We start from the raw sequence: 25447 nt of genomic DNA, 5'->3' as shown, positions 1-25447 counted from the left end.
GGCTGAGCTGCAGGAAAGGCAGCTGGAGCACAGACCGCCACTAAAGCCCCTGTGTAACCAACGGCCGCCCTCCCCAAGTTCCATAACCTTCTCACCTAGACGCCCAAGAACGCGGTGGGGGGACCTCTGGCCACCCAGCCACTCCACCTCAGAGGATTGCCCAAGCAACAGAAGGCTGGCATTCAATAAGTTTTAAAGTTTTAAACTTTTCAAGTGCTGTGTGGCCTTGTCCTTCCCTCCTCCACCACCCCTCCTGGTGCTTCTCTCCTCCACCACCCCTCCTGGGCTACCATGGTAGTTATCCCCCTGTTTGTGTGATGAATTCATAGATTCATAGATATTTAGGTCAGAAGGGACCATTATGATCATCTAGTCTGACCTCCTGCACAACGCAGGCCACAGAATTTCACCCACCACTCCTGCGAAAAACCTCTCACCTATGTCTGAGCTATTGAAGTCCTCAAATCGTGGTTTAAAAACTTCAAGGAGCAGAGAATCCTGCAGCAAGTGACCCGTGCCCCATGCTACAGAGGAAGGCGAAAAACCTCCAGGGCCTCTTCCAATCTGCCCTGGAGGAAAATTCCTTCCCCACCCCAAATATGGCAATCAGCTAAACCCTGAGCATATGGGCAAGATTCACCAGCCAGATACTACAGAAAATTCTTTCCTGGGTAACTCAGATCCCACCCCATCACAGGCCATTGGGCCTATTTACCATGAATATTTAATTACCAAAACCATGTTATCCCATCATACCATCTCCTCCATAAACTTATCGAGTTTAATCTTAAAGCCAGATAGATCTTTTGCCCCCACTGTTTCCTTTGGAAGGCTATTCCAAAACTTCACTCCTCTGATGGTTAGAAACCTTCATCTAATTTCAAGTCTAAACTTCCTGGAGACCAGTTTATATCCATTTGTTCTTGTGTCCACATTGGTACTGAACTTAAATAATTAAAGAATGCATGAATGTGAAGCAACAATGACTTTACTGCCTCTGCAAGCGGTGATCGAAGGGAGGAGGGGAGGGTGGTTAGCTTACAGGGAAGTAGAGTGAACCAAGGGGCGGGGGGTTTCATCAAGGAGAAACAAACAGAACTTTCACACCGTAGCCTGGCCAGTCATGAAACTGGTTTTCAAAGCTTATCTGATGCACACCACACCCTCCTGTGCTCTTCTAACTGCCCTGGTGTCTGGCTGTGCGTAATCAGCGGCCAGGCGATTTGCCTCAACCTCCTACCCCGCCATAAACGTCTCCCCCTTACTCTCACAGATATTGTACTGCGCACAGCAAGCAGTAATAAGAATGGGAATATTGGTTTTGCTGAGGTCTAACCGAATCAGTAAACTGCGCCAGCGCGCTTTTAAACATCCAAATGCACATTCTACCACCATTCTGCACTTGCTCAGCCTGTAGTTGAACAGCTCCTGACTACTGTCCAGGCTGCCTATGTATGGCTTCATGAGCCATGGCATTAAGGGGTAGGCTGGGTCCCCAAGGATAACTATAGGTATTTCAACATCCCCAACAGTTATTTTCTGGTCTGGGAAGAAAGTCCCTTCCTGCAACTTTTGAAACAGACCAGAGTTCCTGAAGATGCGAGCGTCATGTACCTTTCCCGGCCAACCCATGTTGATGTTGGTGAAACCTCCCTTGTGACCCACCAGTGCTTGCAGCACTATTAAAAGTACCCCTTGCGGTTTATGTACTTGCCGGCTTGGTGCTCCGGTGCCAAGATAGGGATACGGGTTCCGTCTATGGCCCCACCACAGTTAGGGAATCCCATTGCAGCAAAGCCATCCACTATGACCTGCACATTTCCAAGGGTCACTATGCTTGATATCAGCATATTAAAAGACAGTGCACTGCTGGTAGGACTGAATCACCATGAAACAAAACTTAAAAGGGAAATGACTTGGCTGAATCACTCCCATGTTTGCCCAGGTGCCCCTGACCTCATCGAGGTCGGTTAAAAGAGCACCCTGGACTACGTTGACGACAGCTACCAGCCATACTGGACTGTCTGCTGCCAAAAGGCAATTAACTGCTGCTGTGGAGCAATGCAGTACCGCGTCTGCCAGCACCCAGGAGACATACGGTGACAGTTAGCTGAGCGGGTTCCATGCTTGCTGTGGTATGGCGTCTGCACAGGTAACTCAAGAAAAAAGGTGCAAAACAACTGTCTGCCCTTGCTTTCATGGAGGGAGGGAGGGAGAGAAGGGGGGCCTGACGATACGTACCCAGAACCACCCGTGACAATGTTTTAGCCCCATCCGGCACTGGGATTTCTACCCAGAATTCAAATGTGCGGCGGAGACTGCGGGAACTGTGGGATAGCTACCCACAGTGCAACACTCCGGAAGTCGATGGTCGCCTTGGTACTGTGGACACACTCCGCCAACTACAGGCACTTAGAGCATTTGTGTGGGGACACACACACTCGACTGTATAAAAACACTTTCTACAAAACTGACTTCTATAAATTCGACCTAATTTTGTAGTGTAGACATACCCTCTGAGTGTATTGGGAAGGCAAGGAATGCAGGACTGGGCTCTAAATTGGTAGTTCATGCTCCAACTATATCTTAAAGCATCTTTTTATTAGTTAGGCTACGATTTTATCACGGAGGTTGTGGAAGCCAGCGAAGGCACTGAGCGCCCTGCAGGCGGCTGGGAGCTGCAGGGTACCACTGCCACCCGGGGAGACCAGGAGCCACAGGGTACCACTGCTACCCAAGGCAGTGGGCCCCCCCGAGCTCCAAGGTGGCGGGAGTACCCCGGAGCTACCGGCTATCACAGGTGGTGGGGGACCCTGCAGCTCCCAGCCACCACTGGCGACTGCGGGACCCCGTAGCTTCTCAGCCTAGGGGCGCTGGATGGCTCCCAGAGGCTGTGGTCAAGGGGAGACTCCACAGCTCCTGGCTGCCCCTCGCAGCTGAGGGGGGGTACCCTGGAGCTCTGAGCCCCCATGGGTGGTGGGGGCCCCTGGAGCTCTCAGCCAGGCCCCTGGAGCTGCCCAGCAGCTCCTCATTTTCTGATGGATATTTTTAGTAAACATCAGGGACAGGTCACGGGCTTCTGTGAATTTTTCTTTATTGCTCATGACGTTTACTAAAAATATCCATGAAAAAATCTTAGCCTTATTTATTAGTACTGGGGGAAATCAAGGCCCCAATGAAGTGAGCTGCAAAAGGTCTATTTATTTCAATTATGGATGTAAATAGCGGTTAAAAAAAGTAACCGTGTAACCGATAAACATTTTATTGGTTACACAGTTAAACATTTAACTGGGTAACTAGTGGTGCAGGGGGTGCTGCAGCACGCCCATGTTTTACATGGGACCCCACTGCTGACCCCCATGCCCTGGGTCCTGGAGGCCAGCCCCATGCCTGGGACTCCGCTGCTGGCTGTGCGCCAGGGATCTCTCCTGGCTGCCACCCCCAGGGCAGCAGCGGAGTCCTGGGCTCCGGCCGGCAGCGGAGTTTAATCATTAACCATTAACCGAAACCGATAAGACTGATGCTTATTGGTTAACCAGTTAACCGGTTAATCTTTTACATCCCTAATTTCAATAGGAGGAGGCTTTCATGCATTATAATTTAAGGGTTCCAGTACAGACAATATTCTTCATAGGCCCCCTCCTGTGAAGTGCTGAGCACCTTTAACAAATGTTGGCATAAATGTGAGCGAAGGGACTGAGCACCTTGCAGGAGGGGGCCCCATAGCCTGTCTATTCCTATATGTGGAAGGATGAGAGATTATTACTCATTTCACACAATTAGAAATTTGGTTATAAAACACAATTTATGAAATTTTAAGCAAAATAAGCACATTCCTTGTTCCTACCTGTGTCCATCTCATCTACATTGCTGAGGAAATCTTCAGGTGTTGTTGGTATACTGTAGCATCCTAAGCCTAGGCCACTGTCTGTGCTCTGTTCCCTGGAATGGTATGGCCCACTATGAATTGAAACATGAAGAAGCCTCAGTAAAGATATTCTTGTCAGAAATAATCCCTGAGGGTGGTGGTTGAGAAAAGGAGAACAATAGTCCAAACACTAGACTTAAATACTTTGTTAGATGGGCACCATGTGTGGTCATTTGCACTAGTCCACAATAACAGAGAACCAGGCCCAACCTAGCTATCTCAGAAACTGCCAGGTAGGCATTTTCAGAGCAGTGCATAGGATTTGTGCACTGTCTTCCCCATACAATTTTGTATGTATTTAGTCAGGCCTCAATCTGGCCTCCAGCACTGCAGAGACAATTTTGTTTCTGCAACTGCATCCATTTGGAGATTTAAACACATGACTTGTGAATGTAGTTAGGCTTTTACATGGGTGTAACCCTAAACATGAAACTCAGCCTACAATTGGAGGCCATTTTTATAAAGTTTAGAGCCAAATATCTAGTAGTTGCTGTAGAACCAGTTTTTATTTTGGAGGGAAAAAACCCAAAAACTTTCTCTAGATATAAAAATTGCATTCCAATAGTTCTGCAGTCTAAAAGAATAAAATCTACCTGTAATACTGTCTCTAACATACACTTACAGTACTACCCACCCAGCTATAACCCACTCTACCTTATGCTTGGCTTTTTTCTTTTTTTTAAGGTCCTCTTCTGTCATCTGAAGCATAAACAAAGTTTTCATCTCATCTGGTCTCTCTCACTGGACAGTACTACTGTCCATATAATTTTCATCAAATAAATGTCTGAATGGTTAAGATGTGGCCAGTTCCTTCTTGAGACAACGCCTCTAAGTTTTCAGAGTTGCACTAGAATTTTGCCAATCCTTATAAAACTTTGGGAATTTAGGAGTTTGCTTGGGAAATGCATCTGCAAAACAATCTGTGCCACAGATAAAACAACAGAACCAAACAGTTGATGAAGAGGACATTAACTTGCCTGTTCAGGAAAGGATCCGATCCATTATTTGTAATAGTCCTGATGTCTTGTGTCATGGCAGGTGTGTTCACAGCAGTCTGAACTGGGGCCATAGTCTCTGATTCCATGGGAAGTTGTCTGCATAGTGCAGCTTCCTGAATAAAAATTAATAAATAAGAGAGTAAGAAAAAAGGGAAAGTTACTCAAACATCTCAGAGACATGGCAGCAAAGTGCCCTTACATCTGAAATACCCATTCTAATAAGAAGTGAGTCTACAATTCAATTGTTTTTACTTGGGAACTTGATTCCAAACACTATAATTCTGATTGCTGGTTTAAGAAGTCACCAACTGGCTACAGGGGCAGATATTCTCCAAAGCTACAGCCCATGACTAGGTCTTCACTGCAGAGTTAACCACACTGGAGTTGGCCTATATCAAGCGAACACTCGTGCTGCGAAATAACACAGAGCTGCCCACAGCAACTGAATTAGTGCACAGCAATTGCATTAGCACCACAGAGTGACTGTGCGTGCAGCTGACAAAGCTGTACAGTCTTGAACTGTAGCCTACGTACTCCCCAATGAGCCAAACAACTCGAGTTAAAAGCATCACCACATTCGAGTGAAGGGGTTTTGTGTGTCAACAGGACATGAGTTAGGAGCCATGCCCAACTTATAACTTGAGTTAACTCTGTATTGAAGCCAAGCCCTTTGAAAGAATTAAGGCATGACTCAAAGTGGCAATTATAACACTTTTTAAGAACCTGATTCTGATCTCACATTTGTTTTATAGCAGTGGAATTCCATTGATTTAATGGAATTATTCCTGATTTATTCTGGTACAAAAGAGATCAGAGTCGGGGTTAAAAATAGACTGTCAACTACTAGACAGACTAATTTATTAGATCTTATAACAGAGCCATCTGGATGAGTAACAGAGTAGCTAAAACATTATCCAGGAATCAAGAATTTGATCCAACAATCTTTAGGGTGAACTGCCTATGTTGTTAATGATCTGTTTCATGTACATTGTACAGAAGGTGATAAATCAGTAATTAGAGCTGAAGCGAACATTTGAAACTTGTTTCTAAACTCTTTTTTTAAAAGACCAATCCAGAGAAACACCCTTGTAACTGGTTTCAGAGTAGCAGCCGTGTTAGTCTGTATTCGCAAAAAGAAAAGGAGTACTGACCTGTAGCTCACGAAAGCTTATGCTCAAATAAATTTGTTAGTCTCTAAGGTGCCACAAGTACTCCTACACTTGTAACTGTAACTGTATTTCTGTGGAACAACAGTGACATCTAATGGCAAAATGGACTATTACATAGGGTGTATTATTCGCTAGGGATGGCCCAAAGGAATACGTCTTCTATTCAGAGGTGTAAGAATCAATAAAGCCATATCGGTTATTCACCTCAATTACTAATTTAAAAAAAAATGAATTAAAGGAGCAGTTTCTATAAACCCTGGTAGAAAATCTTTCTCCACTCAACCACTTTCAGCCACTTTAATAGGAAAATATTTAACTCCTTCAATATGACTGTAACTGTTCCTACTAGTACTGTTTTGAAATTAGATTAGTAAGGAAGACTTTATGAAAAGCTAAAATTAAGATTGTCTCAACTAATACCATAAGCATGATGTAACAGAATATTCAGAGTTTCTTTGCTCTAGGACCGGGGTAGGCAAACTTTTTGGCCTGGGGCCACATCTGGGTATGGAAATAGTATGGCAGGCCATGAATGCTCATGAAATTGTCGGTTGGGGTGAGGGCTCTGGCTGGGGGTACAGGCTCTGGCTGAGGGTGCAGGCTCTCGGGTGGGGCCAGAAATGAGGAATTCAGGGTGCAGGAGGGGGCTCCGAGCTGGGGCAGGGAGTTGGGGTGCAGGGGGGCAGGTGAGGCCTCTGGCTAGTGGTACGGGCTCTGGGGTGGGGCTGAGGATGAGGGGTTGGGGGTGCAGGAGGGTCCTCTGGGCTGGGACCAAGGGGTTCAGAGGGCGGGAGGGGGATCAGGGCTGGGGCAGGGGGTTGGGGTGCGGGAGCGGGGCAGGAGGGCAGGCTTCAGGCAGCACTTACCTCAAGCTGCTCCTGGAAGCAGCGGCATGTCCCCCCTCCAGCTCTACGCAGAGCCGCAGCCAGGCGGCTCAGCGTGCCGCCCCTGCAGCTCCCATTGGCCATGGTTCCCTGCCAATGGGAGCTGCGGGGGAGATGCTTGGGGCGGCATGTGAAGCCCCATGGCTGACCCTACGAATAGGAGCCAGAGGGGGGAAATGCCGCTGCTTCCAGAAGCCGTGCAAAGCATGTGCAAAGCAGGGCAAGCCCTGGCCCCAGCTCCCTGGCCCACAGGAGCTCAAGGGGCGGATTAAAATGTCTGAAGGGCCGAATGTGGCCCCTGGGCCATAGTGTGCCCACCCCTGCCCTAAGGACAACTAACAACCCTTCTTTACTAGTGTTTGAGGAAAGCAGTCAGTCATGATCGCAATGAGGACCTTTTAGTGTTTTAAAGGGTTGTTAATGACGTTTATTGCTGTTTGCTCAGACCTCTAATCTCACATGATTATACTGTAAATTTCTCTTTACTTGAAGCCACATTTTCTCTTTACTTAGGGCCAAATTCTTTCCTCGCACATACACTTGCAACTTCCTTTAAAATCCAGGTCGGCTGAACATGTGTACCTGAGGGCAGAATTTATACCATGTGTTTTATTGTACCTGTAGCTTACTCTTCCAGTAATACTGGCCAATCTGGACTCTTCACTCGTAAGTGAGTAACTGTTACCTTAACACCATATTTTAAGACAGGCACTTAGTATTATGTTTCATTTCATTGTTAAGATATGAGTTGAGTATGCGAAGAGTAAACAGACTCAGAGCCTTTTTGTAATACCATGTCATCTTGTCTGCCATGCTAAAATTATTATAAAGCCTGCTGGGCAGTCTTCCGACTTACAGTTCAAATCAGGTGGATGACAGCAGCAGATACACCTAAGTTCACTCTCATGTGAGTGACATACGTGACACTATTAAATCTGAATCCTAGAGCACTGGCAAATTTCTACTACTGCACCAAAGCTTATTCAAAAGGATTTTTTCAAAGCATAAAATATAAAGATCAACAAAAATAATCAAGCTGGGAGAATAATGGGGCAGAGGGAGGAAAGAAGAAGAAGAAGAACAAAAAAAGATGCAGATGGTTTGCTAGGATCTGTTTTGCTACAATGCAGTCTTTAAGCCATTCAAGGCCATATTTTAGCAATTTGGGCAATATGTTTTCCAGTCATAACTGGGGCCTTCATACATTATTAATGATAAGATTTTGGCATGGGGCAGAAAATACTGACTCAATATGGGAACTATTTATTCTGTTTGCAAGGATGTAAAATAATTTTCAAGTAAGTTTAGCCAATACTCTAGAGTAGAACTGTGTCTGAGGCCAAACAACTAAATATTATGGCCAGGACGGTAGTATACTTCTCTCCCAGGCATTTGGGACCAAGTCCTATTCAGAATGGATGGCATCTTTTTACTGGCTCAGGCTTGTGTCACTGCTCTTGAGGTGTTCCCCCCAATCAAAGGAAGGGCAGAAGGCAATGGATGAAAAGCATAGGACATGACTTGCATGTAACTTATTTGGTCACTGCCAAGCAGAACGAAAACCAAATCACTTTTGATATCTATTTCTCAGGTAAAACACACAGGACAAAAAAGCAAACTTTGGGCCTGCTCCTGCTGTCACTGGGAATTTTCTCACTGGCTGCAATGAGATCAAGATTGGGACCTCATTGTGTACATCACCAAAAATAGTGAAGTTTAAAAAGTGACATTTTTTAATTTGGTCACATTCATTACCTAAATTTTGTTCCTGCTGGATGTCATGCCAGCTTTTCAATTTCCAGAATGCAAAATAAGTTCATTGGAACTGTAAGGAATATCAGACTGAATAATCCTGTCTGTGCACAGGTGACTGGGAAACCTTCCTGTATGCAGCAGCCTGTACTCTCAAGGGACCACACTACATAAACCCAACATTTTAACAAGTTCTGGTGCCACTTGTAATAGCAGAAGTCCTTGAATATGACTAGAAATAGAGAAAAATGAATGTAGAAATAGACTGGTCTATAAAATATACTTTGCTGGAAAAGGTGATATTAGTGATGAACCAGCAATGACTGTGAGAATCTACCAATTATCTATCACAGGGAATCTGCATCACAGCCCAGCCAAAGAAAATCTACTCAGGTAAGAGTTATCCAGGTCACACGCTGGTTGAGGAGAAAGGCCATTAATGAAGTGAATGTTTGTGGACAATCAGTAGGTTGATGCACAGCAAGGGAGTTTTGAAACTCTTTTGATTAAAACTGTCAAATGCCTAGCAGGTATGCTATTCCGGTTTCCTGTGTTTCTACAACAGGTAGTGACATACTGGCTGCTGAAAGCTCTCTCTAAGTAATTTTCCATAATTATTCTCAAACACTGTCAAAGACATAGTTAATTCATAGTAACTAGTAAATTCCATTACTCAGGAAGATGTCTTCACTCCACTAGTCTACCAAGTCATTGGGAAAGTGTTATGTTAAATCAAAACGATGGGCAGGAGGGAAGTGGGGGGAAGAAGACAAATAAGATTTTGAACAATCTGTACATACACTTATATAGACTCTGTTTTAAGTTAAATGGAGGATGGAGATAAATACCTTCTCTCTCTATGGAAGACTTTCTAATTAACCTATCCCAGGAATACTGAGGTACCTTCTTTTCCCATTTTCTGCCTTCTTCCATGAAGCCCCATATGATTGGAACTGCCTCCCTCCTCTCAAACACACCAAACAACCTGCACCTCATCCTTCAAGACCCTGATTCCCTTGGTACCTTTCCAGTGTTGCAGTCTCCAAGGTTATGCAACGTGGCCACACATGAGATCAGCTGCTTGTTAAGGAAACGCAAAAGGGTCAAAAGAAAAGAAAAGCAACAGTCTAATTTGAGCTTGAGGCACCTATATAAATGGCTGTTGCTCCAAAGGCTGAGGAGAGAGGGGTTGCAGATGTAATCCAAGTCAATTCATCATGAACCAGATGAAGTGTCAGGTTATTAATCTACAATCAGTAATGACAGTTGTGCTACTAATGCAGTTCTCTCAAGAAGATAAGCCAACTCCCAACACCATTGTAGTCTGTTCCAGGGGCTGCAGAGTGCAATTAAAGTGTTTGCGGGGGAAGGGGGCACAGATTCCCTGCCAACCTGACCCTCCTCTTCCACTTTTCAGGTGCCCAGCCCTGCAGCAGCTTAACCCATCCTTATTAGTCCCTGTACCTACCTACTACAAATCAGAGCAAGTGGTGTGGTGACTTGATGCATGGGGTCACAGAGCCACTCAGGTTTGGCTTGACTGCCCCTCCATCAGAGGCAACGCGTAACTGTTGATAGTGGTGGGGGGACCACACAAATTAAAGGTTCTGGTGGTATGCAACGGCCAGAGAAGGGCATATAAACCCTGGCCTAAGGGGCGGACAAGCCAAATTTGAGTGAGTAGCATTGTGACCTGGTGCCTGGGGTTGCCACGCCACTCAGGTTTGGCTTGGCCAAAAAGTAGTTGGCTCATGGCCTGGGTACCCCCCACTGGCTCCACAGCCTGTGGTCTGTTCAACACTGGTTTGCTATACCATACTATTACAACCTAGCCCGGTTCTCCTCTCTGGATAGACCAGTCTGTTCGTGAACCCAACTGATGAATCCCCATAGTTATAATAACCCTGCTGGTTCTGGGCAGAGGCTGGCCACTGTTCGTAGCTCTGGGTCTCACAGGCATGATCTTAGGTGTAGACCATGTGTATGATATCCTTCTTGGGCAATGGGCATCTTGCAGTTGGGCCTTCTTAAACCTCAGAACTAGGGCCTCAGCCCACCCATCCCAAGACCTCAGTTGCTTAGACAAGATTCCCCAGAGTCCACCTGGCTGTGTGAACTCCAGTTTCTAGTTAAATCCATCAAGACCAAGGTGGCTGGAAAGCAAGGAACACAGACTTAACAAAGGAATTTGTTTAACTATACACTTTACTCTTAACAGGGCACACGACAGAGTTACAGATCTTTGGAAAATAACTAAATCCTGAACATAGCCTGTTCCGCCCTATCCCCCTGGTCTGATCTCATGCCTCCTGTTTGTCCTGGGTTTGAGCAACATCCTTAGGATAAGTAGCCCTGCCTGCCTTCATTATCCTGGTCTTCTTTCCTGTGCTTGTGGTCTGGCCCTTTGCTTAGTGAAGCATCCCTCTTTTAAAACAGTCTCTGTCCCCTTTTTGCTCATGTGCTTCAGATGGGAGATTTTTGGGGTCCACTTCCCCACGCGCGGTTGGCTTCTGTGTAGAGATTAATTAAAGGTCAATGGCCCTACCGCTAGAAAAGAGTTATTCAGCTTTGATGGCTCTTTATTGCTTTGTCATAATTTCTCAGACATAAGTGTCAAGCCCCTGCTATAAAATGGATACTCTAATCCACAAAGGAAGTTGCAATACAAAATATGAGTCCCTGAAACAAATTGGGATTCATAAAACAAAATGGAATTCACAATCAGACACAGACATATCCCCAACCGGTCACAAATACCATACAGTGACAGGACAAAATTCTGCCCTTGGAACTCTCAGGTACAGAGAGGTTGCACTGCAAATTTGACTCCCAGGGAGAAATTCTATCTGGCTCAGGCCCTTGTTCCTGCCTGGGCTCCCAAAATGCACATGCCAGAGCAGTAGCAGCACCACCCCATGAGAGGGCTTAATGTGCTCCTTGCTCTTTGCTCAGCCAGCTCTGTGAATTGGTACAGAAAGGGTGGTGGGTGATGTTCCCAGCCTAACACTGCCCCCTTTGGGACAGCAGCTAGATGGAAGCAGGGGCTGCACTCCCCAATGGAATGCTGGCCAACTTGTGCAGAGGAGAAGGGAGAGTGAGGAAGAGCAAGGCTCCCTCCCTTATGCTCAAATAAATTTGTTAGTCTCTAAGGTGCCACAAGTCCTCCTTTTCTTTTTGAGAAACAGGCAAGAATCCAGCCTTTGCTCTTTCCTGAGAACTGTGATGCAAAATACTTTACAGAACTCAAATGTATTGAAGAGACCAGACAGCATATGGTATATATTGCTGTCTGCCTCTCTCCCTGATCCATCTCCTTAATGAATAAATAAATAAATAAATAAATTAAAATAATAAAAGGGGTTCACCAGTATAACCTATGGTGTAGCTGTAAAGGAGAAAATTCACACACCAGCATGGCATATGGAAGGAAAGCTCTTGTGGCTGGTAGAAAGAGAAGGAATTTTTGAGAAGTCACACTTTCTTGAACTGTATTTGTAATTTTTTGGTACACTGAAAACATACCCACAAACCTTCTAATATAAATTTCAGTTAATGTGGAGTTACTTTGGGTTAACTTCTGTAACTCTCTCCCGGTACTATGATTATGGTAATTTCATTTTTGGGAGAAGATAAGAGTTCACTTAACAAAATAACATCAGGCGTTTAACAGCTATGGTACCTCATGTTCATCAGGCTGTTCAGTTTGTGGGCAATATGATAAATGGTCAGCTCTTTCAGAAGATTTTTCTCAAAACATTCCTTCCACAACTAAGAAATTTTTGACAAAATGGCCATTCTTTCCAGAGCACTGGACTCACTGCTCCTGCACAAACTACTGAGAGTCTTGTAACGTGTATTTGGAATTTAATACTGTCTGGGTGTTTTCTGTGCTGCAGCTGAACTGGTATAATCACTTAGCCAGGGAATTCAGATACTGAGCTCTCTGGAAAATGTGGTGCCAACTACTGATTGGTCCAACTAGGAGAGATTCATGCCCAAATTAATTGACTGCGTAGCCAGATATAGTATCTGGATTCAGACTGTTCTACTTCAGAGCGATAGCATAGTCAGCAATCTATTTGAGGATTGCTTACTCCACTCCAGGATTTAGACAGGCCCTGAGTATCAAGGCAGTCTTTGAGCTACAAAGCAAGGGAGCTACAGCAGTGGTTTTCGAACTTTTTTTCTAGCGACCCAGTTGAAGAAAATTGTTGATACCCGCGACCCAACAGAGCTGGGGACGAGGGGTTTGGGGGGTGGGAGGGGCTCAGCGCTGGTGCAGAGGGTTGGGGTGCGGGGGTGAGGGCTGTGCGGTGGGGCCGGGAATGAGGGGTGATGGGTGTGGGAGGGATCTCTGGGGCAGGGTTGCAGGAGGGTGTCAGAGCTCTGGGCTGGGGGTGCAGGCTCTGGGGTGGGGATGGGGATGAGGGGTTTGGAGATTTGGAGATGCAGTAAGGGGCTCTGAGTTTGGGTGGGGGGATCAGAGCTGGGACAGGGGGTTGGGCCGCAGGATCACCTCAGGTAGCTCCCGGCCAGTGGCGCAGCAGGGGTACTAAGGCAGGCTTCCTGCCTGTCCTGGCACCGCGGAACACGCTGCGCCCCGGCAGCAGCCAGCATCAGGTCCGGATCCTAGACCGAGGCGCGCAAGCAGCTCCGCGCAGCTCTTGCCCACAGGCACTGCCCTCTCAGATCCCATTCGCAGGGTATCGGCCAATGGGAGTGCAAAGCCGGTGCTCGGGGTGGGGGTAGCACACAGAGCCCTGTGGGGCCCCCCACCTCAGCCTAGGAGCTGGACCTGCTGCTGGCCGCTTCTGGGGCACCGCATGCTGTCAGAACACGTAGGGACTAGCCTGCCTTAGCCGGGCAGCACCGCCGACGGGACTTTTAATGGCCGGTCGGTGGTGCTAACCAGAGCTGCCGCGATCCAGTGCCTTACATTCCAAGACCCAGTACTGGGTCGTGACACGCAGTTTTCAAACCACTGCCCTAACAGACCCATTTCCAATCACAAATGGGGTGAAGCAACAATGTGTCCTTGCTCCTAGCCCTTTTGGTGTATTCTTAGCTGTGATGTTAGAAGAAGTCCCTCATAGCTCTTCAAATGGCATCACATCTATCAAAACAAGTCTTGTATTCCAAATTAACTCCGCCATTATAACCACTGAGGGTATATTAAACATTTCAAAGGCACCCTGACACAAAATCTGTGCAAAACCAACATTTCTGACTCGACCATTGAGCAACTGGTGATGGATCTTATTCCATGACACCATGTCTTAAGGGTGGGTGTCCACACTTTTGAGAAGAATCGCACTGAGCTGCTGGAAACACTGCGTCAGGCATGGAAACAACATGCAGCTCAATCAACACAACTAGGCAAATGGCTCTTTGGCCAGTGCTATCAACATTGTTCTTCCTGAATTGTTCTATGGAGTCATGCAATGTCCCATTAGTACAAACTCTGATTGTCCATGTTGTCTTTGAAATCAAGGTGACTAGCTTCATTATCATCATTACTCCTTCCCTGCTCTGGTCCAACTCTGCTTTCTGGTGCAGGGGATGCAGTGTGGAGCCCCCTTATAAGCACTGCTGTCAATGATATATTCTCTTGTTCCTTGGGTGATAATGCAACAAAGACCATGACTTCCTGAACAATGCACAGGGGCACAAGGGAAAAGGCTCCTGATGCTCCTTCCTTCCTTCGTCGGATATGCATCCGATGAAGTGGGTATTCACTCACAAAAGCTTATGCTCCAACACGTCTGTTAGTCTATAAGGTGCCACAGGACTATTTGCCACTTCCTTCCTTTTGTACAGCACTGCAGGACTAGTTACTATCTAGCCCTGCAACACAGTATTAGGCATCCTTATAACTGAAGTGCCTGGCAGTGTGCTGTTCCAGTGCCATGTGGATGACAGGTTTGGAGACACATGCTGTCGGTCTCTAGCTTTCTAGACAGTAAAAAGCCGAAGGAGGAGTTCCTCCTGCTGACCAATTCAGGCAGCCTTTGGCATTCACTTCAAAGAGAAGTGAATACCCATAATAATCTACCTGGCATTGCAGTGGATGTTGTCAAAAAGGGAAGAGGATGGGGAATCAGTGGAAACAAAAAGAAAAATAAATGCAGTATCCTGAGATTACAACATTGTCAAAATGCCTGCTTCTTCGGTGGGTATTTGCTAAAGCTGCCAAAATCTTTATAGGCTTCAAAGGGGTGCAGCATATTGAATTATTCATTGTATTTGTACATACTTCTGATGTAAACCTCCTTTTAACTGTATCCCAAAGGATTCTAGAGATCCACTGTCACATTTCCTGCAACCCTTCCTGAGAAATATCTTACTGCACATGCTCAGCTTCCAAACCGCCCTTTCAGAATGGGAAGAGAGACTGGTTTTATATTGCTAGTCATTATAATACCTCTCCTGCTGGTCCTCTCACTTATGATAGAAAATTGAGCATTTAGACATTGTGTGTGCTTTCAATACATAGGGCTAATGACCAGGCTGTGCACTGGGTATACTCACAGGGAATGGAGAAAAGGAATCCTTCCCTTTGGACTGTTGCTGCAGCGCCAGGACTTTAGGAGCCCAGCAGCCAGTGAGCTCCCCCCCCAAGGACAAAATACTGGTGGATCTGCATCTGGATCCTCCCCCATGCTGCTTCTCCCTTGTTCAGGCTCCCCATACCTTCCCTTTTCTGAATTAGAACTGCAGAATTCTGCTGATCCCTCTGCACCCATGAAGGTGACATCTGGGATGAACCCCATGGGAAACATGACCTTGGCTTGGTTTCCCCTACACTTCATGACAAGGTGAAAAGTTTCTGAAGTTCAACACTCTTACACAACCATTCAGCTCATAAAGAGAGAATGGAAACAGGACACTTTCTTTGTGTGACCCTTTCAGACCTTTCCCACTGACAGCTCCTCTAATAACTTCCATCTCCAAGGGATTTTAGAAAGGCTGGCGTGCCATTTTTTCTCTGCAAGACTGACAAAAATAATCAGAGGAAAAGAAATTGGGAAAATGAAATGCTTCTGAAATGACCAGGCAAGGGAAGATTCAAATGAAAACTGAGTCACATTGTGCTTTATGAAACAAAGAACCCTTCTTAAACATCAACTGCTCAGCTCCCCATTCAATTGCTGAAGGAAAGAGAATTGTTACTTTTTCAAATGCTAGCCTTCACCTCCTAAAACGAAGGGGAGGGGAAAAACAAACACTCTTAACTAGAAACCTCCTAGAACTCTGTATTTCTTCACTGCTGGGTGTGTCTCTCCAGCAGGGCAGCTGCAGAGACAGGAATGACTGGAAAGAGCCAGCCAGCCAGCAGCTGCTGTCAAGCTGAAAGGAGATTTGAGGGACCTGCCAAAAGAATTCCACTCCCTTTCACCCAAACCCTTTTCACCTCATTTCGGTCGCCTAGCAGCAAGCGCATACACTTACTCAGCATTTTTTTCCTTAGACAGGTTGCATTAAAAAAAGCAAAAGCAGCAGTGAAGGATTAGGATAGGAATAACAATGTGTCAACAATGAAGCCCCTCAGGGGTTTGCTACACTTCATCATCCTGCTAGGCCTCAGTACTGCTATGACTGCTGACAGGAAGTTCATAAAGTTCCTGTCTATTAAGACTACAAGCTATAGATTGCAAAGATACATTTTTTTTTCTTACTGGCATAAGCAGGTAAAATTCAACTGGCTTCAGTGGAGTTGTCTCTGCTTTGTGGCCCCAATTCAGCAAGGTTCTTAAGTATATGCCTAACTATAAACATGTGAGTAGTTCTACTGAAGGCATTGGAACTATTCAGATGCTTAAAATTTGGCATGTGTTTAAGGGCTTTGCTGGATCCAGGCCTATAACAGGATTGCATTTTGATCTTTGATTTTTATTCTTGTTTTTTACAAATGTAGCTAGACGGTGTTATGCAAAGTTTCAAAGTGTTTTGATGCAACCTTAAAAAAAATGTTTAAATGTGTTCATACAAATTTGCAGAAAAAAAGATGAAAGGAGTTGTAAACACTAGTGAAGCAAATTAGCATGTTTTATTAGAAAGGGTATTTGCAAATTCTCTTATGCTATATTTGTCCAGTTCTACTCTTTACATCATATAGTTAAAATAGGTGTCCTTTCTCACTATGTCAGCAATCCTTCCTGTGCTGGTACAGAACACCAGTATTTGATAGCAGAACCTGTAACTTTGAGCCAAAATCTGCATTAACAGCTACACATGGGAAATCCCCAAATAGAGGACAATTGTTGATTCTTTGCAATTCATCTGTAGATACTATTGTTACAGTGATAACTTAAATAAGACTCCAAGAAAGAAGAACTCCAGACTGGAGATGTCCCAAAGTTTTGATGGCAGAAATACATGGTAAAATATTCTGGAAGGACCTTGAACTTCTTATTCCTTTTATTAGTAATGCTCCTAGCCACTTTGAGGCTAACAGAGGAAAAGGAGGTAATCACTATTCATTACATTTTTGCCACATATTGGCAAGGAGAAACGAACCAGCTTGCTGTTAATTTGTGGCTTTGAGGAAACTTTCCATCTGTCCAAAAATAAGTTAGGTCCTACATGGGCAGGCGAACATCCCTTTCTGGTAACATCTGCTTTGATAATCCAGATCTCTGTTTCCCTCTTAAAAGCTTCAAAGACATGATGACTCTTTTGCTCCTTGCTCCCCACAATATGTTCTAAACATTCCAGTCTATTGTCATCACTAACACATCTTCCCTCATTAATTCACCTCCCTAGGTAAAAAAAAAAAAGTAGAGATCAATGTTGTTCACTTAGTTGTGGCAAGACAGTCAGAGGTCAGATTCTGCCACAGACTAGGGGCGTTTACATAAGGAATTTTGATTTGAGATCCTCTTTGCTACTTGCACCAATCACTATAAAAGAAATATCTAATATCAAAATAAGGACTTTCACAATTATATTGTGATAGTGACTATCACAAGCAAACAAACACTGGTACAATTTACAGTATACTAATAAAACACTAGAAATATTATGCCAATTGGTGTCAATACCGTAAGAGAAAACATACTTCTATTTGCTGCCAAGAAATGTGATACTGTATTTAGAATACAGTATAAACAAATGTTACCCTGAAATAACCACATGTGTTTAGGCACAAAGCCCCAGTCAAGAAGACTGTAGTCATGAAATAATAATTAAAGCAACAGATTTCTAAGATTTTTCTTTGGTGAAAGTGCATCTTTTTTTGACATGTTTGGAACTCTGACTGCCCATATACAAGGCCATTATATGACCATAAGATCCTCAATAAAACGTACTCAATTCACACTGTGTTCCCTAAGGAAGTTGATTAATATACTGTGTAAAACATAACATCATCAGCAGAGTACTCCCTAACAGAAGGAACACATCCTTTGCAATTGTTAAAACTGTTTATTTCCTTAAAGCAGCGCAAAGGAAGCTACATATCTATTTGTACTGTATGAGTCATTATAAAACTGAGCCTTAAAAATAAGAATACACAAAACGTAAAAGAACAAAAAAAACAAAAAACAAAAAACCTCACTGCCCCTGGAAAAATTACCAGCCAGACCACATTCATGTGAGATGTAACTCAAAGTTGTACTGTAATCAAAGGACAAAATGCCACCAGTGACAAAATTTGGCCCCAAACCTCTAAGACAGACTGTTGGGAACAAGTTCTGGGAGTTTTGCCATTGTCTTTAATGGGACCAAGATTTGGCCCACAGTGTTAAACTAGAGCCAAATTCTGCTTTTACTCAAATCAGTGAAAATTCAGCTGAGATCAACAGAGTTACTTTGGATTTACACAGTTGCAAAAGAGCAGAATTTGATCCCTACTCTCTGCTGTTATAGCTATTGTGTATTTAGTTATGAAACTGTCAGGACTTCTTTTTCTGTATACTGCACCTTTACATTTCTAAGGGCTGCTAGATGCAGAAATAAGTAGCCACTTTGCATTCTCTTCAGTGCAGTTTGTGAAAAGAAACACAAACATCGTGTACTCGCTAAGACTATTTTCTTTTTTTGTTCTCTTTATCGAAAAGAAAAATTAATTCTGCCTGTACTTGTTTGCTGTTTGTGCAGAGAAAAAAACATAATTTGATGCATCAAATGAAAAATGTTTGCAGAAAGAGTAACAGTACCTGTCGCAGGAGCTCCTCCTGGCGCATCCTAATTCTCTCCCTTTCCATTTGGATCCTTTGAAGCCTCAGCTTCTGTTGCTGCTGTTGCTGGGTAGTCAGTGCATTGGGCATGTTCAACAACCCACCCTGGGGGTTCTGGGTAGGATGGCTCTGCTGGGACATGGCTGTACTTGGTGTCATTTGTTGCTGGTGTTGGTGATTCATTACTATGAAAGAAAACGATTAAACCTGTTACGTTAGTGTCTGAATTCTACTTTAAGACAACAGAGGGCACAGTACATATGTTCTCCATCTGCATTCAGTGTACAGTTATTGTTCACACATAGATAAATAGCAACTACTCCCTCTGATGAGATTTGACATAAGTAATTATTTAATAATTAGTTGTCATCGTTTAAGATTCAAAACCAAAAGTTCAGTTTAGGGTAAACCCTGATATGTTCCAATACATATCTAATGTTATATAGTAAAGTATATAGATTTTTAAAATTCAATACATTCCCTTGTACGTGACTAAGTCTACACCATGTAATAACCTGGCTGAAATATTTTCATTATTTAGATGTTTATTTTATTGAGGAACCTAACTGAATTTTTGTAGAATGAGTCAGTGGTCTTGACAGTTTTGTAACAGTGGTGTTTTTCCACAACTGGTGGAAAAAGAACTTCTGTACATCATTAGAGGAGATAATGCTTTCCCATGAGTTAGGGGGCTAGCCTGTGATGCAGGAGACCCAGGTTCAATTCCCTGCCTTACTACAGACTTCCAGTGTGACCTTGGAGAAATGACTTAGGCCCAGATCCTCACATGTGTTTAGTTCCTAACTCCCATTGATTTCAAGCCTTACTCTCTCTCAGCCTCATCCGTAAAAGAGGAAATAATAGCTTTTCCCTACATCACAGGAGCATTGTAATGATAAAACACATTAAAGATTGTGAGGCACACTGATACTAAGGTAACGGGGGCCATAAAGTACCATAGAGAGAGGGAGTGTTATATGATGAGAACCAATGACAAGCGTGGCTCTTAGAAGTAACAAAATTAGTTCAACAGAGTATGATACCAGATACCAACAAGAGTTGCAATGAAACTAGATAGCCTTTTAGTGCGTTTATTAAAGCTCTTACAGTTCACATTTCAAGGTAGGTGAAACAGTAATAAATATGGTGCAAACAGAGTTAATCTGAATCATGAGGACTTTCATAAATAAAAAAACAAAGAAATAGTAATAAATACAGATCAACTGGCCGTTGCCCACTTTTCCTGACAGATGTTTTTGTGCCTTTTGAACAAAGAGTACCTCTTTTTTCCCACATGGCATCAGCCATTTTGTTTTTTGGCTGCAGTCAGTGGAAAGTTAGCCATCTGTGCTTACAGTATGAGAACTGTTATGAATAGAAAAACAGTGTAATTTACAAGTTGCTAGTACATTAAACCAATCTCTTTAGCAAAATTAGGAGGGAAAACACACCTTGCATTGAGAGAATATACCAGGAATAAACTGGATTCCATGTGCCTTTCAAAATGCAGACTTTAAAAAGTTTTTACTAAACAGAATAGCCCAAATTCATCACTGGTGTAACTACATAAGGTTAACTGAATCAGATAAGACTGACTTTCAAGTTCACAATTTAAGTCCCGGTGTACACTAAAAACTTATGTTGGTATAGCTATGTAGCTCCAAGTTGTCGAAAATCCACACCCCTGAACAACATAGTTATACCGACATAACCCCTTGTGTAGACAGTGCTATGTTGATGGGAGGGGAGGTGGAGATCTATGCAGATGGGAGCAGCTCTCCCGTCAGTATAGGTAGCATCTTCATTAAACTCTATAGTGGTGCAGCTGCATCGATGAAGCACTGTAAGTGTAGACTAGCCCTTAGACTCTTTTCAAAATGAAAAGTATAATAAATTAGAGATTACAAAGACTAATTTAGATCTGTTTACAACAGAGGCACATGTAAATCTTTTAAGATTTTTGGATTGTATGTACAGAGTGTCTGATATAGTTAATGTCTTACAAAGAAGATCTAGATACTCCTCAGCAAACTTTATTAACATTTGAAATCTTATCTGTGGGAGCATTCAGATTTGGAGTAGACTCATCAAACCGCGCCCTTGATGGAGTATTCAAAACATTTGTCTTTGGAGGATAGCTCTGCAGATGGAAGGTGAGGAGGGGAAGCTTTTTTCAACTAAAATTGATTTAACTCCACTGAAGCTAACTGAATGCTTCCCAAACAACACCAGAAATAGACTGGTCAGAGTGTTAGGCTGTGTCTACACTGCCACTTTCAGTGCTAAAACTTTAGTCGTTCAGAAGTGTGAAAAAACGTCCCCCTGAGCAACAAAAGTTTTAGCGCTGAAAAGTGCCAGTAGAGACAGCGCTTCATTGCTGGGAGTGTGGCTACTACCGCTCTTTCGGGGTGATTCTTTTTTTAATCACCAGGAGAGCTCTCCATTGGTGATAAAGCTTGTCTACACTACCCACGTAGGTAGGGAAGCCTGCACTACTGTTTGTGCTCCATATTATCCATGGGTGGAATACTTCAGTTTCCAGTGTTGTCAATCCAATACTTTTCATGAGCACTAAAACAGTGCACTTAATTTCCCCTGTCCCCCCAAAAACAAAACAAAAAGCCAACCAATGAACCAAAATAACAACAACTAACAATAAAGTTCTCCACATGCATTGTCTGAATCCAGATTGGATAATGGTTGGCAGCCACAAAGTTCCTTAAAAGTTTATTGACCTTCTCTGGCTGTTCCATTGCCAGTCTTTTAAGTAAGGAATAACCCAAATAGACAAGCTTCCCTCTCCAAACAAGAACACCCCTAATCTCAGAACACTGTCTTACAAGGAAAATGTTAAAGAAGTTTTTCCTTCCAAAGGAGCACGGATTTTTATCTCTTATCTTTTTCTCATTGTTGCTCCTATCACAAAGAAAGCCAAAATTTTAGCTGGTTTCTCTTCCTGTCTTCAGACCAGGATGAGTATATTATGTGGATGTCTGACCTTCAGCGTATCTGGTCTTTCAGTATTGTAGATAACAATAAAGATAGAATGAGCAACAGGGACTATTGCAAAACAGCAAGCACTGCTCAAACTATGTTTCTGAGGCCATGTCTACACTACACAGTTTTGTCGAGGCAAGTTACCCAGACGATCAGAAACTGGTTTAATTACATCACTTGTATGTGTCCACAGTTGGTGCTCTTGCATCAACAGTGAGAGCAGTGCACTGTGGGTAGCTATCCCACCGTGCTACTTGCCACCTTCTGCAGCTAGAAGCTGTGGGAAGGTGGAGTGGATCACAGTGCATCATGCATGCAAGCTCAACGTCCTATGATGCAGTTTTTTTCTGTCCCAGCATTCCAGGGGCTTTCGACTGTGTTTCATGGCATTTTTCCACGGCCCCTGCTTACTGTGTTCTAGCCATCGCTGTCTGAAAGGATGGACCCTGCACTGCTCTCTACTGTTGTGGTCACTTTTATGAACATGTCACAGATGGTCATGCAGTAAATCATGAGCACCCAATCTCTGAACAGGAATCAGAGTTGCTGTGTGCAATGGAAAGAAACAACACCAGATTACTTCTGGCATTCAGGGAGCAGCTGAACACAGTGGAACATTAGTTTTGGGCTGGGGAAACAAGCACCAAGTGGTGACATCATTATGCAGGTCTGGGATGACAAGCAGTGGCTGCAGAACTTTCTGATGTGGAAAGCCACCTTCTTGGAACTGTGTGCAGAACTCGCCCCAGCACTGCAATGCAAAGACACCAAAATGAGGTCTGCCTTCTCGGTGGAGAAGCATGTGGTGATCGCTGTGTGGAAGCTGGCGACTCTAGACTACTACCGATCAGTCATAAATCAGTTGTGTCAGGAAGTCAACTGTTGGGGCTGTGTTAACGCAAGTGTGCAGGGTCATTAATCACATGGACTACGAAGGACTGTGACTCTTGGCTATGTGTGGAAAACAGTGGATGGCTTTGGGGCAATAGATGGCTGACGTATTCCAATTTTGGCCCCGGACCATCTTGCGATGGAGTACATCAATACAAAGGGATACTTCTCTATGGCACTGCAGGATAACCGTGGGTGTTTCACTGACATCAACACGGGGTGGTCCAGGAAGGTGCATGACACATCCATCTTCAGGAACACTAGCATGTATAGAAAGCTCCAAGCAGGAACTTTCTTTCCAGACCAGAAGATTCCAGTGGGGGGATGTTGAAATGCCCACAGTGATCCTGGGAGACCCAGCACACCCCTTACTCCCATGGCTCATGAAGCCTTATATGGGAAACCTGGACAACAGCAAGAAATGCTTCAACAATAGGCTGAACAGGTGCAGAATGACTGTAGAATGCACCTTTGGCATATTAAAAGCATGCTGGTGCTGCCTTTATGGCAGGTTAGACCTAAATAAGGAAAATATTCCCATGGTCATAGCAGCCTGCTGAGTGTTCCATAGTATTTGTGAGGCTAAGAGTGAAAAATTTTCCCCAGGGTGGAATGTGGAGGTGGATCACCTGGCTGCTGAATTGGAGCAGCCAGATACCATGGCTATTAGAGGGGCACAATAGGGGGCTATCTGAATCAGAGAGGCTTTGAAGTGACATTTTGACAATGAGCACCAGTAATGTGTCTTTCAGTACAGTACTCTGCCATGCTTTTGTTAGCTTGCTGCCTTGCATGAAAATTCTGATGATTCCTGACCAGAATTCGTAGTCAGCAAATGATCAAATTGCTATGTATTACTCCCAGCAGCAACCACTACCTGTAGGAGACAAATAAAGATTGGTTATCTTTCAGAGAGTTTGTTTTTATTTAATATCAGTTAACAACGCACACAAAAGATTTGGTGGGAAGAGAGATAAGAGGGCTGGGCACTGTAGGCTCTCATAGCTGTGTGTAAGTCCAATTATCATTTTGGATGCTGTCTGAAGGGGTGGAGTGAATGGGCTACCGAGACGTTCTGGAAAGTTGCAAGGAATGTGTGGGAGGAGTTTGGGGAGGACATGGAAAGCAGTTCTGTATCAGCTGCAGGGGGAAGCGAGTATGCATGTGTTCTACCTGGAGCGTGATTAGGGAGTTCAACATCTCTGTTTGCTCCTCCATCACTTTTATCATCCACTCCTGGCCCTTTACAATGTGCTCCTTTCTCTCCTGTCTTTCTATTTTAAATTTTTCCTTCAGGGTCTCTCTCCACTCCCTGTGTTCTCGGCAAATACAGTGAGTTTGGCTGGGGGGAGGGTGGGGGGGGGGAGCAGTGGGAGATTCAGTGCTCAAGATAGGGCAAAGGGTCTAGGTGTTTTTTAAGGGGATCACTGCAGGTGACTAAGGACAATATTGTAAATTCTGCCACCCTTTTTCACAGGTGGGGGTCATTGAAGCAGATATCTCACTCCTGAGCGTTAGCAAGGGTGCATCTCCTGTACATGTGCGGCTTCAGATCTGGTCCCTATGCTGCTTGTCTGTGTGCCACTTTGGTCCCTGCACAAGTGATTGTCGATTGGCATGGGAAAGTTTCCTACAACGGGGGAAGGAACAAACCAGCTCTGCCAAGGAACCTTCAGCAGAGGTTTGGCGAGTACCTTCAGGAAAGTTTCCTAGAGATCTCTCTGGAAGATTCCAGTGAAATCTCAGTATGCATTAATGCACTGCTTAGCTGCACAAGGAAATGTGGAGCACACAGAAACACATCTTGTCTTGTACATTTCTGTCCCTTCTCCCACTTCTAGAATATTCAGAGCAAAGGACAGCCCTATATATATACAGCCCTCATATAACCAAGCAGCATCAACTCAAAAAGGTCACTTACCAGGGCTCTCCTCTCCTGCATCATGCATGCCAGAGACAGACTGCTGGGACTGGCTAGACCCTGCTGCGTGCTCCACATCATCCTCCAACTCGACTTCCTCTTCCAAGACTTCATCCTTGGGGTTGAGTCCATTGTCTGCCACCTCCAGTCCCAATGAAGTTTTAATGGGGCTCATGGAGGTGGGATTGCCGCCAAGGATGGCGTCCAGCTCTTTATAAAAGTGGCAGGTCTTTGGCAGAGCACAGTTGGCCTCCCTTGCCTTCTGGTATGCCAACCTCAGCTCCTTTATCCTCGCATGGCACTGACACGTGTCCCGGTTTTAGCCCTTATCCAACAAGCCACAGGAAGTCTGCCCAAATGTATCGAAGTTCCTACGGCTGGAGTGGAGCTGGGACTGCACAGCCTCCTCTCCCCACATTACCAGCAGATCCAACAACTCAGGTGTGCTCCAAGCGGGAGAGCGTTTGCTGCATGGAGCTGCCCTGGTCAGCTGGAAAGATGCGATGTGAGCTCGCCACACAGAGCAAACAGGAAGTGCAATTTCAAAAATTCCCGGGCCTTCAAAGTGGGAGGGGCAGATGCCTGTATATCTGGGTGCAGGGCAGTAGAGTTCGAACTGCTGACCAGAGAGGTCAGGATGGACATTGTGGGACACCTCTTGGAGGCCACTTACAATGACATAACCAAGTGCGGTGTCTACATTGACACTTTGTTTATACAACTTTGCCA

At 44.4% G+C, this 25447-nt stretch overlaps 1 protein-coding gene across 1 annotated transcript in view; it reads right to left on the bottom strand.

Annotated features, from left to right (window-relative positions):
* The window catches only part of WWTR1 (WW domain containing transcription regulator 1), a 122231-nt gene that overhangs the window by 7292 nt on the left and 89492 nt on the right, over positions 1-25447 (bottom strand). Inside the window, exons 3-5 of the mRNA XM_084639012.1 lie at positions 18889-19094; positions 4906-5039; positions 3848-3960 (exon numbers count right to left, since the gene is read on the bottom strand). Coding sequence (XP_084495138.1) covers positions 3848-3960; positions 4906-5039; positions 18889-19094 — 453 coding nt within the window. The remainder of the gene's footprint in view (positions 1-3847; positions 3961-4905; positions 5040-18888; positions 19095-25447) is intronic.

Source organism: Lepidochelys olivacea (assembly GCF_965140295.1).
Source record: "Lepidochelys olivacea isolate rLepOli2 genome assembly, chromosome: 9".
Lineage (NCBI taxonomy): Eukaryota > Metazoa > Chordata > Testudines > Cheloniidae > Lepidochelys > Lepidochelys olivacea.
The sequence above is the reverse complement of the archived record's forward strand: the minus strand, read 5'-3'. Positions and strand labels throughout refer to the sequence as shown.